Here is a 20,603-nt window from a genome sequence, read left to right as displayed (position 1 = left end):
TATTTCATCGATGGTATTTCATGTCTGCAGTGCTGGGATGGCTGGTTAAGTGATACACTGTTATCCTGTACCATCAATAACCCATGATGACAAGCTCTCTCCCGGAATAAGATATACCAATTAGTTGTGGCACATTTCATTATTGAGTTGTCAAAGGAATCATCGCTCCTCTCTACACTACTTGGAAATGTAATTGAAACTATGCTCTCCATTGCCATTGGCGTTCAATGCAGAAATCAAAAGTATTGATGAACTCAAGAGCCACTAGAAACCACTCGACTGCCGGATTCCGTCCTCCTTTTCATTTCAGCCTGGATCTTTGGTGTTCTTGGTAATTTGAGCTATTAATTGTTCCATTTGACGGAGAAGGCAATTCTTTTTTTGCTCCATTGTTGCGGCATGAAAGTGCGCCCCTTCAGGGGTCTGCGGGTACCCAACGTGGACGTCTGCGTGCAGCACACAATCTGTGACGACTGTGCATGCTCCAGTTTCGTTCCACACCCTGCGACTGCACCGCTTGCTGGTTTGCCAAGGAGAATAAAGTGGACGCTTGTTTTGAAGATGTTATGCGAGAAGATCCCCTGTTACCCACATTTAAATAAGTTGTCTTAGAGGAATACAAAGACAAATCGTGCTGAACTTCGAGCAAACAACGTTATAGTGCATTACTGCTATCCACTGGACTTGAGTGTGGATCGGGAAATGCGTATGCGTGGAAGGCCAGACTGACGCAGACCCCCAATTGTGTGTGTATATATATATATATATATATATATATATATATATATATATATATATATATATATATATATATATATCTGTTGGGCTCTGACCATGTGGCTTAAACATGTGCTGTGGACAAAGACAATCAGGCCTTCGCTTTTTCAAGCAAAGGTCTCATCCTGACTTGTAGTTTGAGGAGAGCAAAGGGATTTCACACTCAGGTGTGAATTCCCCCCCCCCAAATAACCATGGTAACCGCGGCAATCTCATTGGCCGAGAGCCAAGAGACCCCAGGACCCCTGTGGTTCGGCCACTGTTCTATAAAACTCTCTGCTGCCCCCACCTCATAGCTTTTTCCAACTCTCCCTCCGGGGTAACAGGAGGCACACAAGGCTCTTCGCTCGGACACCCCCGTCCAGGCCACAGAAGAACCAGCTTTCCCCCCACGAGGGAGCCCCTCGAACCCTCATCAAACCCTGTCAGGTCACGAGCCATTTCGCTGGACGAAACAGCCCGCGATAACGAATCTGCATCAGCATTCGTTCAGTGCTTTCTGCTTCTTTTTATTTTGTGCACAAACCGGCACAGAGGAGCCGACGAAGCCTCGCTCCTCTCCTGACCGATGATTACCGGGAGACCTACGGACCACGTCGTCTCAGCCGAAGTTAAACTGTCCTCCCTGCAGCGAGGATAGTTCACGTCTGCGTTTGCTCCAGAGCCATTCCACGACGGACCGAAACAGCGCCAGCTCAACGCCGCGCGACACACAGCGCCCGCTGCAAAGCCGCGCCGACCCGCAAGCTCCCCCCCTGTCCCCCTTCCCGACGAGGAAAACGGACAGCTTTGCCACGGACACTTCCACGTTGCAACGAAGCATCTACAAGTAAGGTTCTTGGCATTTGGGCATAGCTTAGCTTAAATTAACTTAAGTTTAATTCAGGCCATTCATGTATATGTTGATATTCCCGTGTTTTTGGTGTGTTTAAGACTGTCGCGTGATATTGAGGTATTACGCAATCATTACGGAGCAGAGAAGCTCCGCTGTATGTGTGTATCAACTATGACTGTTTGCTTGGGATTTATTTGATTTATTTTCATTCATTGTCTTCCACTCCGGGTGGAAGTTCTCTTTTCATTAACTCGACTCGGTGAGTGAGCTGAGGTGCGTGGTTTATCACGGCATAAGTTACCGGCAGTTCCAAGACGACAGCGGTATATTTATGCATGATAGAACCAGCCAACTCAGGCTCCCTACCACATCGCACGCCGAAGCGTGATTCACTTCGAGTTCTCGCTCCTTTTTTCTCTTTCCTCCTTTCACGAAACACACACACACACACAGCTCCTAATTCTACCCCTGGGGAACCTCGTTCAAACGAGCGCCTCACATCACGTGCTGCCCAGGCAAACGTGAATTACGTACAGCAGCCCCATTCTGCCATTTTGTCCGGGTCCCTCGACTCCGCCATCTTTGTAGTTTCTAGCTGTAGTTCTTAAGGCCCCTCCCCTTTGGCCAGCGTCACTCGACGCCGCCATCTTTGTAGTCTTTAGCGTAGCTGTAAGACTCCTTCCTGTTCACCCACAGACCCACACACACACACATACACATACACACACAGACATACACCCTCATCCATTTTATTCATTCTTTAGTTTAGGCATATAAAATTGTATGATAACGTTTGTTGGTTGCAATATTAATTGATTTGATCATTTATTATTTTGATTCAATAAACTCTGTTATACTTTCAGGAGCAGTCGTCTGTGATTACTTGTGCATATGTATTTGATAAGACTGTATGTAGTAGCCTGTGCTCGAACTTAAAAACCTTCACTGTCACTGAATGTGTAGTCATACGCAGACTATTGACATTATGAGTGACTACTAATTATGAGACTTAGTTTTATCGTTTGGTTATTGGTCCCTGTTCGCAGGGTGGTGCCCCGTTTATATTAATAATCATTAATAATTGTTACATACATCAATAATTCTATTGATGTCAAGAATTCAGTTTCTTAAATGCTGATAACCCAAACACGCTCCTTTAGATCCCAACATAATGGTGCCCCGTGTGAGGGTACGTTATTCCAGTTTTGTTACAGTATATATGCACATTAATCCATAATTATTTTTGAATAATTAATTTTCCAAAAACATATTTGTTTTTCGAAAAATTATTTTTTTTCCCTCTTTTGAATGATCCAAATTCCTGAAACTTATTTCCCAAAATAGGTAGGCTTTGATCTTCAAAATCTTGTCTTATTGTAATTAAATTTTTGATTTTAAATTTTGATTTTTAATCTTAATCTTTAATTCCCTTCTCGAAATTTTATTTCGTTTCCCTTCCAGGTTTAATGTTTCGTTTCATTTCTTAAACTAACAGCCAGCTGTGTAGTAGATTTGATCGTTTATTTGTAATACCTTGCTTGTTTTCTTAAATCCCTCCAAAGAAGTTACACACAGCTGTCACAGGCCCAAAGTGCTAAACCACATTAGCATTTTCGCACCTCTGGCTGCAAAGCAGTAGTGATACCTCAGAGCAGCAACAGTAGAAACGTAAGTCACAGAGCTAGACATTTCACTGTGCGCCTGCATGAACCGTAACACTAACAGTAATTAACATCTAACAGTAGAAATCCTAAGTTACAGAACTAGACATTTCACTGAGAACCGTAAACACTAACAGTTTCCGTTCTAACACTAGGGAATTAACAACCACTGGGAGTCGCGCTCATTAGAGAGAATGAGCGACGAGAAATCCCTCATTCCTGGAGCTGTAGCTCCAGAAGACACCGCACTACGAGATGCGGTGGCTGATGTCCTCGGACTCACAGCAAAGGAAAGAGAGTACTTTGCAAAATACACTGCTGTCCTATGCGACGAGCAATTAGAGCAGCTGGTGGCTTATGTAAATAACCCAGCAGGTAACAGAGAGCGCCTGATTCAGAACGTAATCGGCGAAATACTGCTCATCTACCATCAGAAAATGCAGCTGCAAGCTGCCCGAACCCGGGCACAGAGCGACGAGCAGCAACGCGAGATCTGGACACTCCGAACAGAGGTTCAGGAGTTGTCACGTGACTGTAGAGCCCTACAGTCAGAAAATAGTAGCCTGCGCAGTGACCTCAGAGAGGTCAACCTAGAACTCTCTAAAGCATCAGAGAGTGATGACAAACTGAAAGCGCTTCAAGGTGTTCCAGCAACCCCGGTAGGTACTGCTACCCCCTACCGAGCCTTTCAGCCCAGTCATTTCTTGGTCTCGGCTCCCTCATTCCCCGAGACCCGAACCACCTTGCATTTCTTGAAAACGCGTTCCCCAACCAGGAGGAGAGAGGACCAACACCCGGTCCTAGTCGGCCCAGGTGGCCTCAAAACCACCTCAGGCGAACGCAATCCTCCACGCAGTTCACGCGCGCGACAAGAACTGACCCCATCCCCCTCAGGGAGGGAGGATGATAGTCGTTACCACCATCGCGAGTATGGAGACTCAGACGACTCAGGCCCCATCAACCTTGGAGGCCTGCGTACTCGACAGATTGAGTCTCTGGTGAAAGACGTAGAGCGCTTCAATCCCGATAATCGCGACTCGAGCATCGATGACTACCTAAGGGAGATCGATCGCTGCCTCCTCGACCTATTGCGCCTCTCATCGCGCGAAAAGCTAAAGCTAGTGTGGAAAACCACAGCGCGAAGCGTCCACGCTTTCGTGGAAACGCTCCAGCCGAGTATCCGCGACCGCTATTCATCCCTTTGTCACGCCCTTAGGGAGGAGTACTCCCTGTACACCAACCCAGCTTCTGCCACCCTCGGCGCCTTTGCCATTTTCCAGGAAAGGCTAGAGTCTCCGAGAGACTACTTCAGGCGCTTGAGATCTGCGTACTTCCAAGGACGTAACGCCCCAGGTCTAGAAGAAGACCATGCCTTCAAGTCACTATTCTTGCACAATCTCCACGACAACGTGAGATACGATGTTACTATACACTGCAGAACGAGTAACCTCACCATGCCAGATATTAGGAAATACGCGCAACTTGCATGGGAGACACGCGGACGGCCGACAAATCGGTACGAAGACACCGCCATAGTCTTAGGCATCCAACAGTCGAGCGACTCCGACCTAGCGTCGGAAGACGACGAGAGGACTTGGCCTAGCGAGCCCTGGTCACCCCCGAGGAACAAACAACCCTGGCGGTCGAAAGACCAACGGAACCAGGGGGGTGAAAGACGCCCTCAAGCGCAACCCATCAGGTAACGCTGACTCGCAGCCCACCTGACTAAGCCGAGTGACCTTTCCCCCTGCTGCCAAGTCGACATGGTAGGGGGGGGGGAAGAGAACTCAGCACACTTCCGGAAACGACCACTCCCATTTCGCACCTCGTTCTTTAACCTTCTTGGGCGACCTTGCTCGCAAAGGCAATGCCCGTTATGTATATCTCTATACATATTCTTCAGTCTTACTGGGGGGTCATAACACTCTTGCTCTACCCGACTCCGGGTCAGAAACGAGCCTCATGTGTTCCCCCACCTTTTCGCATACACCTCTAGGGTGCCACAACCTTAGAGGCCCTTCGAGCACCCTGGCTCGTAAATCTTTCGTCAACTAAGCCTTCTTCTCCTGCTCTGTCAGCATGAGCCACCTCCAGCTTGTTCAACGAAGCCACCGCCTTCTTTCAGCCGAGTCATCTCCCCGGCCTGTCAAGTCGCCAGTGCCGTAGGTAACTGAACTTGACCTGTGCGCCGGACCTGTCTCCATCTCTAATTAGGAGGGTGGGGGGAGGGAGATATCACCAGCCCGCCATGACACACTCCAGAGTGAAACTGTTCGCGACGTTTCCCTGAGTGCTGACGGTAACGTGGGATATCTGCCCTCGCCACTCAAACAGCGCGAGGGGGGTGGGCTCTCTGACAACAGAAACTTAGAGAGATGCACTTCACAGGAAGTACACTCTAATCTCGCCAGTGCCGAAACCAACCGGCAGAATGGCAGCTTACTATTGACTACTAACGTTTAACTGCATGCTCCAACTCACCCTGTAGACATGCACTAACCGCCAACACATCCAACTCGAACCAGAACAGTTGCATGACCTGACAAACCATTGTGACTGTAAACTGATGCTCCACTCTCATAGAGAACCCTTTGCATGCTTTATAGACTCTACCAGAAGTCACCAAAGAGGACATAACCTCTGCCGTAGCAGTCAGATTTAACCCAGGACCTCATCCGAGAAGGCTCAGCTGTCAACAGCTGGAGCAGCGAGAGACCAGCCTAGCTAGTCACACTAGCCGTGCTAACGAAATCTGTAAATCTGCTACCACTACTGTTATGCAACCCTCACAGGTGCCTCTGGCCTATAGTCTTGGCAACGCAACTCCAATATCGATAGATTCCAAAACTTAGACACAGGACTCGCTCTAAATCTACCGATTAGAGAGAGGTAGACGCACATATCATGTACTAATAGATCCAGAAGCGACAGACTAACTGGATTCCCTCCTATTCATAACACCACGTAGCCAACCTACGACTGCTCCGCCGACGGACTCCAGTCCTGTCTAGGAGTTGAACCAGTAACCACTGTTTGCCCCTCACCTGCTTCTTGTCTTTCTATTCTTTCCTTCTCTCTCTTTTGTGTTTTGTTTTGTTTATTTGGGTTGTTACTTTCTTTGACACTGTGCCACAATGCTAGATTATCACAACATCATAATAGCGATTGAATTATTTGGGAATAATGTTTTGCTCACCTATGATTTGAATTGTGTATGATAGTAGATGTAGGTAGAAGTAGTTAAAGTCATCTGCCCAGATGCCACCTTAGTCATCTGCCCAGATGCCAATGAACTCTGAACTTGAACACCATGAACTTGACCACTATGAACCTTGAACTCTATGAACAATGAACACTGCCTGTTTTAACCACTGCTTTTGGTCTCAGGAACACTTGGACTGTCTCACCTCTTCAGGTTTCCCCACCACATGGATGCACATGCCAGCCCTTGGTTTGCTCTAAAGACCGAAGCCAACACCTCGCTCTTCAGAACAAAGGGGGGATGTTGGGCTCTGACCATGTGGCTTAAACATGTGCTGTGGACAAAGACAATCAGGCCTTCGCTTTTTCAAGCAAAGGTCTCATCCTGACTTGTAGTTTGAGGAGAGCAAAGGGATTTCACACTCAGGTGTGAATTCCCCCCCCCCAAATAACCATGGTAACCGCGGCAATCTCATTGGCCGAGAGCCAAGAGACCCCAGGACCCCTGTGGTTCGGCCACTGTTCTATAAAACTCTCTGCTGCCCCCACCTCATAGCTTTTTCCAACTCTCCCTCCGGGGTAACAGGAGGCACACAAGGCTCTTCGCTCGGACACCCCCGTCCAGGCCACAGAAGAACCAGCTTTCCCCCCACGAGGGAGCCCCTCGAACCCTCATCAAACCCTGTCAGGTCACGAGCCATTTCGCTGGACGAAACAGCCCGCGATAACGAATCTGCATCAGCATTCGTTCAGTGCTTTCTGCTTCTTTTTATTTTGTGCACAAACCGGCACAGAGGAGCCGACGAAGCCTCGCTCCTCTCCTGACCGATGATTACCGGGAGACCTACGGACCACGTCGTCTCAGCCGAAGTTAAACTGTCCTCCCTGCAGCGAGGATAGTTCACGTCTGCGTTTGCTCCAGAGCCATTCCACGACGGACCGAAACAGCGCCAGCTCAACGCCGCGCGACACACAGCGCCCGCTGCAAAGCCGCGCCGACCCGCAAGCTCCCCCCCTGTCCCCCTTCCCGACGAGGAAAACGGACAGCTTTGCCACGGACACTTCCACGTTGCAACGAAGCATCTACAAGTAAGGTTCTTGGCATTTGGGCATAGCTTAGCTTAAATTAACTTAAGTTTAATTCAGGCCATTCATGTATATGTTGATATTCCCGTGTTTTTGGTGTGTTTAAGACTGTCGCGTGATATTGAGGTATTACGCAATCATTACGGAGCAGAGAAGCTCCGCTGTATGTGTGTATCAACTATGACTGTTTGCTTGGGATTTATTTGATTTATTTTCATTCATTGTCTTCCACTCCGGGTGGAAGTTCTCTTTTCATTAACTCGACTCGGTGAGTGAGCTGAGGTGCGTGGTTTATCACGGCATAAGTTACCGGCAGTTCCAAGACGACAGCGGTATATTTATGCATGATAGAACCAGCCAACTCAGGCTCCCTACCACATCGCACGCCGAAGCGTGATTCACTTCGAGTTCTCGCTCCTTTTTTCTCTTTCCTCCTTTCACGAAACACACACACACACACAGCTCCTAATTCTACCCCTGGGGAACCTCGTTCAAACGAGCGCCTCACATCACGTGCTGCCCAGGCAAACGTGAATTACGTACAGCAGCCCCATTCTGCCATTTTGTCCGGGTCCCTCGACTCCGCCATCTTTGTAGTTTCTAGCTGTAGTTCTTAAGGCCCCTCCCCTTTGGCCAGCGTCACTCGACGCCGCCATCTTTGTAGTCTTTAGCGTAGCTGTAAGACTCCTTCCTGTTCACCCACAGACCCACACACACACACATACACATACACACACAGACATACACCCTCATCCATTTTATTCATTCTTTAGTTTAGGCATATAAAATTGTATGATAACGTTTGTTGGTTGCAATATTAATTGATTTGATCATTTATTATTTTGATTCAATAAACTCTGTTATACTTTCAGGAGCAGTCGTCTGTGATTACTTGTGCATATGTATTTGATAAGACTGTATGTAGTAGCCTGTGCTCGAACTTAAAAACCTTCACTGTCACTGAATGTGTAGTCATACGCAGACTATTGACATTATGAGTGACTACTAATTATGAGACTTAGTTTTATCGTTTGGTTATTGGTCCCTGTTCGCAGGGTGGTGCCCCGTTTATATTAATAATCATTAATAATTGTTACATACATCAATAATTCTATTGATGTCAAGAATTCAGTTTCTTAAATGCTGATAACCCAAACACGCTCCTTTAGATCCCAACATATCATACTCGGGCAAGACCCTCTCACTTTCTGCCCATTTTTCTAACTATGCTTATTCTCCCAATGCTTTTCCTCATGATAATCTGTGCTCTCTCAGTTGTTCCGTTCCTCAAACCTGGCCTTTTCTTTCTCCCTCTTTGTGCTCTCACAAGACCTTCCATCACCTGCAGTGCTCTAACACCTGCTGACTCCAGATGAGCCCATATTTGGCACTGCAAGTGGCCAATTTCGACCCTTTTCCTTCCTCATGTTACCCCCTTTTCCTTCTCCACCTTCTCTTGCAACCTTCCTCCAACCCTCTCTCTCTACTCTAAGTCCCGGGTTGCTGTAATAAAAACTCGGCATGCTCAGACCACTGTGAAAAACCTCTTTCAATGACTCTCCCTTGTTCTTTCTCTTTCCCGCTCTCTTATCTCACCCTACTAGTTGATATCGTCACAGAATTTAATTGCCAAGCTGCCTTGATAACAGGGCTCTCACTCTTTCTCTCAGAACACTTTGTGAATAATTGAGCAGTGCTGCAAAAGAACCCATCAAAAATACATTTCTCGGTGATTCCCTCACAACCCTGAGAATACTCCTGTTATCTCCTCTCTCTGTTCTACCTATCCAATTATACCTGGCATCCACAGACACCCTTTTAGCTCCACTCCTAGGGATGGGCCATCAAATTAGTTTAGAAGAGCAAAATCTAATTTATGTCACTGCTCTCATAACATCTGATCGGGCGTAAGTGGGCAAAAAGGTTGAATAAGCACTGTGCTGTCGCCTGCGCTCTCATTTGCTGAGGTGAGGATGATGATCCTGCTCTGTGTGTGTGTTTGTGTGTTCAAAAGTAAACGTCCAGTCATCTATGTATGCGTATATGAATGCCTGTGTACATGTGCTCCAACCGATATCAGTTCAATTCATTTCAAATCATATAAGAATATCACAAGAACATATGCCACATCAAAAACAAAAACAGCACATACACATGTTCTCAATGAAAATGTTGCAGTTAAAATACTTTCCAGCATGTTCTAAACTAATAATATATATATCCATGTGTTTAGTGGATTCAGTGGCGCTGAGCAGCCTCGTGGAGGTGTTTCGGGAGCTGCAGCAGGGGGAGCATGTGATGGACGTGGTGGAGATGATCCACAACCTGACGGCTCTGTACGAGAGGCTGGAGGAGGAGAAGTCCATCCTTGTCAACATTCCACTTTGTGTCGACATGTGTCTCAACTGGTTGCTCAACGTCTACGACAGGTGGGTGAGCTAGGGTGAGATGTTCCCAGGTATTTATTAAAATCGACTTGTGCTGAAAGCTGCATTGAGTATTTTTATCAAACAACAAAGTTTTTATATGGTATTGCCTAATTTAGTATCTGCACATCAAACAGACACAGTCAAATATGATTCCTTTGGAGACGAATACTTATCTGCCTTTTAGCTTTTATTTTGTCTCCACCAACTCCTGAGAAAAGTGTCTTTACCTCCAGTGATGACTTGCTTATTGAGTGTTTACTGTATGTTGGCTCAGTTGGGACTGGAGTAATATGGAAATATAAAAAGGGATGTGGAGTAAGAAAGAAGTGATCTTACCAGACCACTGTAGCCCACTCCTCATCTCTGCTTGAGGCTGACAAGGCTACATTAGCGGCTACTTGCATAACACACCAGCATCTGGGTAGTTGCATCAAGTTGCATCGTGGGTAATGTAGGAACCAGGCTTTGACAGAGACGAAGAATGCACAGAGTGGCATCAATTCAGTCAGCTGACAATGTTGTAGAGTGCACAGCTAAATCAGTGCAGCACTCCTTTAAATGACAGACTCATCTCTGTCATGTAATGCTCATAAAGTTTGGTATTATAGTGACAGTTCAGATGAGTTCAATGGAGTTCACCTGCACTCCATCTGTGTTTTTTGTTACTACGGTATACATGCGATTGACATTGTAAATCTGGACTGTGACCTTTCCTTTAGTGGATTCCTATTTCTATCTATTCATTTTATTGTCTGATTTGCTACTTAAGGAGCATGCAACTCTCTGGGGTCCCTTTAAATGCAAGAAATTTGCGTTTCAGTTATTCCATGACAGTAGGGCTGGGCGATATGGCCTAAAAAAAAAATCTCCGATTTTTTTACAAAAAATCCGATTCACGATTTAAATCGATTTTTTTCCCCCAAAATTTTTTGCAGATGACAGAAGCTGTTGAAAACAATTTTTTCTTTTATTTTGTGATGATTTTCCCAAGTAGGTTGATAAAAATAAAGTGCAAACAAAACCTGAACATTGTAGAAAGGTGCCTGTAGTATACAAAAAGTATTTGGTCACTCTTTTGTTTGCCTGAATCATTTAAATATAAAATTTAATTAAACATAACATTAAATGGCATTAAATAGTAGCCTTCCATTGTAAACAACTGTGCAAATGTAACTTTTTACAGTAAGCTTTTCTAACTGAATACACTGATACAAACACAGCATGAAATAAAATGTATATGACCCTTTAACATTCACATTTTCAAAAGTGCAACATCTGATCTAACATCAACATAACATATTTTGCACAGTAAATAAGTGCATGTAAACAAAATCAAGTGCATTCACAACATAACCAACAGTATTAAACAGTAGTGCATGTTTTTTCTAAATATTTTTTGCCAGGAAGACAAGCCTGTCTACTACCTCTGGCTTCAGGCATGCACGGTGGCATGTAACAATGCCCCCCCCACACACTGAAAAGCCTCTCAGAGGGGGCACTTGTAGCTGGCACAGAGAGGTATTTCTTTGCTAAAGTACTTAGCCTTGGAAAGTTAAGTTGGTGACGCTTCCACCAGTCAAGTGGATCGGTGTCTGGGTCAACCTGCTGGACCACAGGTCAGTTGTTGCGGAGTAGAATGACATCCCCTCCAGCTCCGCAGAGATCCTTTGGCGTGTACTATTGTACAGCCGAGGCAAGGCAACGTCAGAAAAATGTTTACGGCTTGGTAGCACGTACCTGGGGTCCAAAGCTTTGAGACGGTGAATAAACCCCGGCTTTTCCACGGTGTATATGGGCACCATATCTTTTGCGATATACATCGCGACTGCATCCGTGATGGCTTTCCACCGGGCACTCTTCTTCTCATGCGGAGTACAGTTGGTGAATGTCTCCAAAATGCTGGGTTGTTTTTGTGAGGTGGCGGCGGCAGCAGTGAAGCTGCTGGCCGCCATTGTTTTAGTTTGTAAACAATGCGCGCGCACTCTACTACGGGAAAAAGGGGTGGGGGCGATTTTCTCGATTTTCAATAAAACACATCGCCTTAAAGCACACATTCGAATTAATCGATTAAATCGATTTATCGCCCAGCCCTACATGACAGTGATATATCGTACGATATGATGGTCCTTTTATGTCTTGAAATGCTGCAGAGCCGGCATTGTAATACTTGTGGTTGCAAAGGGACCCTTTTACATTACAACAGGCCATTTGAGTCGATGGTAGTATCAAATAATGAAGCTTTAGGTAAATACACACCACATACACACACAGACACTCACGATGTGGAATCGTATGCCACTATAAACAGTATAAAAACGATATTTAACTATTCCTCACAGTCCTAGCACAGACCGTCTGCAGATTGATGTAAGTGGTTCAATCGCTTGTTGTACATATCTATAAAGAGCCACAGTGCGGTTAACGCTCCAGTAACAATGCCCAGGCAGAGAGCCAATAATGCCGCGACACAGCAGAAACAAATCCTCTTTAACACCAACTTTCACCCCGTCTTTGCTCCTGATTAAGCGTTCTCCAAAGAGAAAACACAGAGCGCAGAGGCAGAGTTACAGGAATAGCCCCACCATTGCTGTAAATTCAGTCGGTAGCGCTTAACTACTCGCTGCTAATGAGAGAGAATCAGATAGTTTACCCTCTGCATACATTTCAGTAATTGCTTTTTTGTTTTCCAACACATAGCGGCCGTGAATCTGATTGAGATGTGTTTGTGTGTGCATTTCTGTTTGTGTGTTTGCATCACGGTATATTACAGCGTTCAAAAGGGGTCACACTAGCAGGGTGTGTAGGAGTGACACGTCCCCTGAGGGTCAGCACTGGAGTGCATATTAAAGATGACACACGACAGACAGCAGACAGTGTGTGAAAGGTGTCGCTCTCGAGCTCCTCTCAACCAACTCCAGCTCTGAATCGAACAGGGAAAAAGACAGTGTCCCTACTTTGTTGTTGAACACACTCAAGGCAACGTCCCAGCTCTGTAAATTTAACTCTCTTTGATTACATTTTATACTTCATTGATCTGACGCTCTCTGATGAATGTGATGTTCTTGATTTCTCACTTAACTATTAAAATGTTAATTCGATAAGCCCGAGGTTTCTGCCAACGCCAGTAAAATCTCCCAGGCTGTTTTGGCACTGGAGCTGTGAAATGTCAATACGAATGGTGACAATGTGTTTGTGTGTTTTATATCGAGCTGTAAAAAAGAGAATGAGACCCTTTAAGGCTCAAGTCAGTGCACCACGGCCTCCATCTCACTGGCCTTGCCATTGGCCAGTGATCGTTGATTCTATTTATTCAGCTGAGGACAGCACTTCTGATCCTCAAAAGTACTGGATATGAGTATGTATTTGAGTGTGTATGCAGTATGCATGCATGTAATTGTCTGTAAGTGACATTGTGAGCTTATTATTGCTCTTCTGGCCCCTCTAATATTTTTACTCTGTTATTGTATTTACCTGTACCATAATTGCTGCTGTAGCGAAAATCTCTATCTATCTATCTATCTATCTATCTATCTATCTATCTATCTGTCTATCTGTCTGTCTGTCTGTCTGTCTGTCTGTCTGTCTGTCTGTCTGTCTGTCTGTCTGTCTGTCTGTCTGTCTGTCTGTCTGTCTGTCTGTCTGTCTGTCTGTCTGTCTGTCTGTCTGTCTGTCTGTCTGTCTGTCTGTCTGTCTGTCTGTCTGTCTGTCTGTCTGTCTGTCTGTCTGTCTGTCTGTCTGTCTGTCTGTCTGTCTGTCTGTCTGTCTGTCTGTCTGTCTGTCTGTCTGTCTGTCTGTCTGTCTGTCTGTCTGTCTGTCTGTCTGTCTGTCTGTCTGTCTGTCTGTCTGTCTGTCTGTCTGTCTGTCTGTCTGTCTGTCTGTCTGTCTGTCTGTCTGTCTGTCTGTCTGTCTGTCTGTCTGTCTGTCTGTCTGTCTGTCTGTCTGTCTGTCTGTCTGTCTGTCTGTCTGTCTGTCTGTCTGTCTGTCTGTCTGTCTGTCTGTCTGTCTGTCTGTCTGTCTGTCTGTCTGTCTGTCTGTCTGTCTGTCTGTCTGTCTGTCTGTCTGTCTGTCTGTCTGTCTGTCTGTCTGTCTGTCTGTCTGTCTGTCTGTCTGTCTGTCTGTCTGTCTGTCTGTCTGTCTGTCTGTCTGTCTGTCTGTCTGTCTGTCTGTCTGTCTGTCTGTCTGTCTGTCTGTCTGTCTGTCTGTCTGTCTGTCTGTCTGTCTGTCTGTCTGTCTGTCTGTCTGTCTGTCTGTCTGTCTGTCTGTCTGTCTGTCTGTCTGTCTGTCTGTCTGTCTGTCTGTCTGTCTGTCTGTCTGTCTGTCTGTCTGTCTGTCTGTCTGTCTGTCTGTCTGTCTGTCTGTCTGTCTGTCTGTCTGTCTGTCTGTCTGTCTGTCTGTCTGTCTGTCTGTCTGTCTGTCTGTCTGTCTGTCTGTCTGTCTGTCTGTCTGTCTGTCTGTCTGTCTGTCTGTCTGTCTGTCTGTCTGTCTGTCTGTCTGTCTGTCTGTCTGTCTGTCTGTCTGTCTGTCTGTCTGTCTGTCTGTCTGTCTGTCTGTCTGTCTGTCTGTCTGTCTGTCTGTCTGTCTGTCTGTCTGTCTGTCTGTCTGTCTGTCTGTCTGTCTGTCTGTCTGTCTGTCTGTCTGTCTGTCTGTCTGTCTGTCTGTCTGTCTGTCTGTCTGTCTGTCTGTCTGTCTGTCTGTCTGTCTGTCTGTCTGTCTGTCTGTCTGTCTGTCTGTCTGTCTGTCTGTCTGTCTGTCTGTCTGTCTGTCTGTCTGTCTGTCTGTCTGTCTGTCTGTCTGTCTGTCTGTCTGTCTGTCTGTCTGTCTGTCTGTCTGTCTGTCTGTCTGTCTGTCTGTCTGTCTGTCTGTCTGTCTGTCTGTCTGTCTGTCTGTCTGTCTGTCTGTCTGTCTGTCTGTCTGTCTGTCTGTCTGTCTGTCTGTCTGTCTGTCTGTCTGTCTGTCTGTCTGTCTGTCTGTCTGTCTGTCTGTCTGTCTGTCTGTCTGTCTGTCTGTCTGTCTGTCTGTCTGTCTGTCTGTCTGTCTGTCTGTCTGTCTGTCTGTCTGTCTGTCTGTCTGTCTGTCTGTCTGTCTGTCTGTCTGTCTGTCTGTCTGTCTGTCTGTCTGTCTGTCTGTCTGTCTGTCTGTCTGTCTGTCTGTCTGTCTGTCTGTCTGTCTGTCTGTCTGTCTGTCTGTCTGTCTGTCTGTCTGTCTGTCTGTCTGTCTGTCTGAACAAAACGCTTCATCAACTGTAGTGCCTTTAGGTACTCTGGATGTGCTCTAATATAATTTCACACTGACCTGTACTTTGACCCACGTAACTCCTCCTCACTTTGTCCCTCACATTAGGGCCCAGCCAGTGTATGAATATATTACAGCAACACAATACACCGTGATTTGAGTTCATTCACAGTTCAAAAAAATGGAACCTCACAACTTTTTTTCTTCTTCCTCTTCTCTTTCTTTCCACTAGTGCTCGTAATGGCAAAATACGCGTTCTCAGTTTCAAGATGGGATTGGTGAGCTTGTGCAATGCAGACGTCCAAGAGAAGTACAAATGTGAGTCTGATTCTTGCTCATGTGCCTAATGCAGCTCCTCAACTGCAAACAATGAGCCAAAACAAACCGGCCCTGATTGCCAGTATTACATAAAGACATCCACTTTGTCGAATGGAGGAAATGAGTCTGCTGCTTTAAGGGAGAACGCGTTCTTTACTTCTGCAAAGTACATCGGGGGCCTTAAAAGGATTGCTTGCCAAAGACACCATTCATTTCAGTCATTTCACTCACTACCCTGTCTTTCTATAGCTCCCATTCCCATTTCACCAGTCAACTCGCACAGAGCTAAGGCGCTCCATTACCACTTTTTTCGAGACATATTTAGTTTAGAAGTCATCATGTAAATACAGGTGAAATGGAAAGTGAGCATTTGAACTGATGCTAGCTGGACCTGGAACAGCTTTTAGTTGTTACAAGATCAGAGACAACTCTGCCAAACGACCCTGATTGCCAGTATTACTAAAGACAAGGATTATTCAAGCCTGAACTGACAGATTTGCCTTCAATTGAATCGTCCCTGACGTGAGTCAGTCCTCTTTTTCTAGGTTCGGGTAGACGTGTGGTGGCCTTTTAACAGTTTGTCATTTCACTGACGATCCTGTGTTTGCCAACTCCAGACGTCACTGGAATAATATTTGCAAATAAATCTGAATCATTTGCATCAACCCGCTTTGAGAGATGGTGGGTGTTTATTTCATCATCACCAGTGAGTCAAAAAGGAACATTTGATTGACTTTGTCGTACGCCGCACAGGCAGAATTTCGCAGACATCAGTATGTGTTGCTTTCACACCTCATTTGACAAATTCACTACTTGCTGGTCTGTCACTGGCTTCCGCCTCTCATATTCTGATCAGAAAAACATGGCGGCTATTTGAAAGGGTTTATGAAATTATCCAGCAAATAAGTTTCTGATTACCGTATATATTTGAGAGAAGAAAGAGTCCATACAGTTGCAAAGGGGGTCGTTCATATGTTCCCATGGTCCTATGGGTCCTCATTATAATAGATCGGTAAGGGCTGTCTAAGGAGATGGACATTTGAAATGCAGTTGGAATGGTTTAAAATCCATTCAGCTGTTGCGAAGGTGTTAATATCTTAAGTCAAGAAAACTCTCTTGCACGCAAATTTGAGGTCATAGGGAGTATAACATCAGTAGGTATTTAGTTGTAGGTGGGTGATTTAAACATATAGACCCAAGATAACATACATTGAACATTTGACCAAGGCAATAATCACAGCTGAGAACATAAAACCTTTTGAAAGGTCTCTTAAATGTGTCATATTAAGAAGATATTGAGCAGGGGAACATAGATGTGTTTCATAGTTGTACAGGACGTTTTGATTGGTCTAAGAGGTGGTGAATCATCAGTAGGAGATAAGATAACGGACATAAGTGAACTACTGTTCACTTTACTAAAAGCTTTATACCTAAAACTATCGGTGCGCAACCCCAGGCTAATCACTAATCACAACACACACACACACACACACACACACACACACACACGCACAACCAAACTTAGTAATGGATGTTCAGATAATCTTTCTTGTGCAGCCAACTCCAGGAATAAACTGTTATCTCACGGCAGACTCTGCAACACTACAGGCTGCATGTTTCAGATGTAATAGGCCTATATATCGTGGTAATGACTCCATAAAACATGTCCAAAACTCATCTCTATCAAACAGCTCAATGTGAACATTTAAAATGTCAAACACACCTCAGCTCTGTTTATGAGAACTATAAATAGGAGGCTGTTTAACATGCAGGTGTTAAAGCCAAGTATTGTGCCTGTAGGGTTGAATTAGTACACGGAGAGGGGGATACATGGGATGCTGCTTATACAGGCATTGTGCAGCAGCCTCACACGACTGTCAGCATTCATCTCTTCAGTGAATCTCTTCTGACAAGACTTAACTGAATGCAGCTCTTTCATCTCCAAGCAAACCAGCAGCCAGGACATTAAAACGTATTCTGTCTCTGTCTATATGTCACAAAAGTGAGTTTCATTGCATGTAACTAGGTTTGGTAAACCAGTTGCCCGAGATTGGAGGCTCATTGTCAGAAATGAATGATGCAAAGCAGATGTGTTGTTTTTGTTTTTATACGAAAGTTATGCCATTCTTTTTGCAGACCACATGTTTGCCCCATATTTTAAATTGAGAATGCACGCCTTTGTAATTAAAATCCTAATATTTTGAAAAGCTGAGAGCAATCAATTCCCTAAATAAGCAGATGTAGATGCGTAGGAGAAGTGTATGCAGATATGATGATAATAAAAAATAATTGTTCACGCATACAGATGCAGCGCACAATTAATGATGTTACACACAAGTTAGTGTCTGCATAATTGATGCATTACTTTATGTATTTTTTGCATGTTCTGGTGGTTGCAGATTTATTCCGTCAGGTGTCTGGTCCTGGAGGTTTGACAGACCAGCGTCACCTCAGCCTGCTGCTCCATGAAGCCATCCAGATCCCCCGACAGTTGGGTGAAGTCGCTGCTTTTGGGGGCAGCAACGTGGAGCCCAGCGTCCGCAGCTGCTTCCGCGTGGTGAGGACAGAGTTACCGCCATGCCCGGCACACCTAAACACATTCACAGACAGGCAGAAGTGTTTGCTACGCACATGCACACACCTACTAAAGACAATAAGAGCAGATGAAATCAGCCGTCTGGATTATGTAGTGAGTTCACCTCACCCCATTCGATCAGATAAACACTTTTCTGGTGTTGATATAGTCTTATTTCAGTCACAAGATTCAACTACTTATGGATTTTACTGGCCCAATGGCCCTGTTAGTCAAGCCTTTGTTGTAACACTGATGATGCTCGTTTCAGTCCTTGAATCAATGGCTTGATTGCTGCGACAACAAGTTTGAAAGTCGACCTTCAAATCCCACATTGCCATGCTGTGACAGTATACTGCTGTATCTCAAACCCGCTAATCTATTAATTACCGTGTACGAAAATAATGAGTGGCCTCTGGAAAATCAGAAGCGAACTTGTCTGTGCCAAGACAAAATTAGAAATACAGAAGCAGAATAATAAAGGCAGCAACTTCAAAACTGAGTTGCAAAATCAAACATTTGCCTTTTGAAGATTTCCATCAAAAGCCATGTATGAAAAAATGATGATGTCAGATATGCGAAGCCTATTGTGTTTTACTGACATCAGCAGAGTCCTCCAGAGGAAAGTTATAATTATTTTACCTAAAGAATCCTCGACTGCACTACACACAGTCAGAGTGTTGCCTCGCAAACGTTACTTCACATTAATATTGCATTGCATTGCTTTTAATGTACTTGAAATAAAGTGGTACATAATGCATGATGTTTCCAACCATACATGGACTGTAAGTGAAACCCAAGAAGTTTAAATGAGAAAGTTGCTTATAGAATAGGATCTATTGGAATATTGATATGATAAAGTGAGGTCACAGAGTTCAGTAGCCGGCAGAGCAACAGCAAATGAGGAGACATGTTCAAAGCATGAATTGATTTCTCCTTCCCTCCTCAGCTTGTTCTTAATGCGTTAAGAGATACGTTTGGCACAGGTTGCAGGAACTTTACCTTTCGACATTTAACTGGGGACACCAGATAATTAGGGAGTTGATAGGAGCAGGCCACAGCTTTTTTTTTCAGAGAGCTTTTTTTTTAAAGGTGGCCAATGCAATCCTTTTAATTCCCCCATATTTTAGGCAGATCCTAATTATACGCATTTTATTCTGGTCCATGCTTGCTGTATCAGCTACAGCTGATTAAAATCAATTTCTTTCTCCATGTCACGGCATTTAGCTGAAGATGAAATATCCATGTAATGCGAATGGGGGATTTAGTCAGATTCAACATGAGAAATAACATTTAATACATATTTTTATACTTTATGAGAAGGGATGCGTGTCGTTAAGTGGATGTATGGGGCCGAAAGCATCGAGTTTTGATGGATAACTGCGTGTTTATCACTCTACTTTTGCCATGATGTTTAAAGCATCCCATCTGCTCAGCGAGCTGCTTAGAGATGCGGTGGCGTGCTCAGCATAGTCAGTGCTAGTTCCAGGTGTTTGGGATACTAGCAGCTGCTATTTGACCTCCCACATGGAGCTGGCTACTTTACTACCAGAGAGGAGCTCCTTCATACCCGGGAGACTCTATACCTCTGTACACCTCACAGTCTGTGTGATCAGTGCGCACACACACACATTTATTATGCTGCTCTGCATGAGCAGTGGAGGAAGCCCCAGGGAAATCAACCTCTTAATGCATCTCTGATGCAGACTTAATGAGAATTTAGCACATCACGGATTTCAGTGCTTGGCGAGTCATTCTTTTATTAGGTTGACTTCCTTTTTTATCCCACTTTCTGGAATTCTCAACGAGGTGTCTGCAGGAGAGACGGACTGCATGCAGACATACAAACACACATATAGTATACACACAGATGCGTATGTTATTGTTTCATAATTGTTGAAGTTGCATAAAAGCTAAATTTATCCCAAAGTGTTGTACATCTTCACTCACCCTCTCTTTCCTCCTTTTGTGTTGTCTTTGATTTCCTGTCGCTCAGTGCTGGACCACCTTTGGAAAGGAAGCACAGCTTCCCCTCTCATTACTTTGTGTACCTGCCCTGCTGTTGGTCTATATTTGGATTGTTTACAGTCTCCTCCCTCCCCCTTCCTTTTCCAGGCCCCAGGGAAACCTGCCATTGAGGTTTCTCACTTCCTGGAGTGGATGAGCCTGGAGCCCCAGTCGATGGTTTGGCTGCCTGTCCTCCACCGTGTGGCTGCTGCAGAGTCAACCAAGCACCAGGCCAAATGCTACGTCTGCAAACAGTGTCCCATCAAGGGCTTCAGGTAGGCATAACGTATCAGTGATCACAGTGGGCTATTGCACAGAACAGAGGATATGAATGAGGAACAAATACACATACACAACCCAAAAACACGTTAGGTAGAATACTATTGTGCAGTTATTGTCATAATGAGGGTGTGTAAATTCAACTTTAACTTCCTGCAAGTTTAATAGCATTACACGGCAAAAGAACTGGGTATTTTAGTCATTGC

At 45.0% G+C, this 20,603-nt stretch overlaps 1 protein-coding gene across 1 annotated transcript in view; it reads left to right on the top strand.

Moving 5' to 3' along the window:
• drp2 (dystrophin related protein 2) overlaps positions 1-20,603 on the top strand; it is a 149,460-nt gene that overhangs the window by 113,273 nt on the left and 15,584 nt on the right. Inside the window, exons 12-15 of the mRNA XM_079268873.1 lie at positions 9,794-9,989; positions 15,454-15,539; positions 17,939-18,096; positions 20,227-20,393. Coding sequence (XP_079124999.1) covers positions 9,794-9,989; positions 15,454-15,539; positions 17,939-18,096; positions 20,227-20,393 — 607 coding nt within the window. The remainder of the gene's footprint in view (positions 1-9,793; positions 9,990-15,453; positions 15,540-17,938; positions 18,097-20,226; positions 20,394-20,603) is intronic.

The sequence above is a fragment of the Melanostigma gelatinosum genome (genome assembly GCF_949748355.1).
Source record: "Melanostigma gelatinosum genome assembly, chromosome: 5".
NCBI classification, from domain to species: domain Eukaryota; kingdom Metazoa; phylum Chordata; class Actinopteri; order Perciformes; family Zoarcidae; genus Melanostigma; species Melanostigma gelatinosum.
Note: the sequence above shows the minus strand (reverse complement) of the source record. Positions and strands in the feature narration are given on the sequence as shown.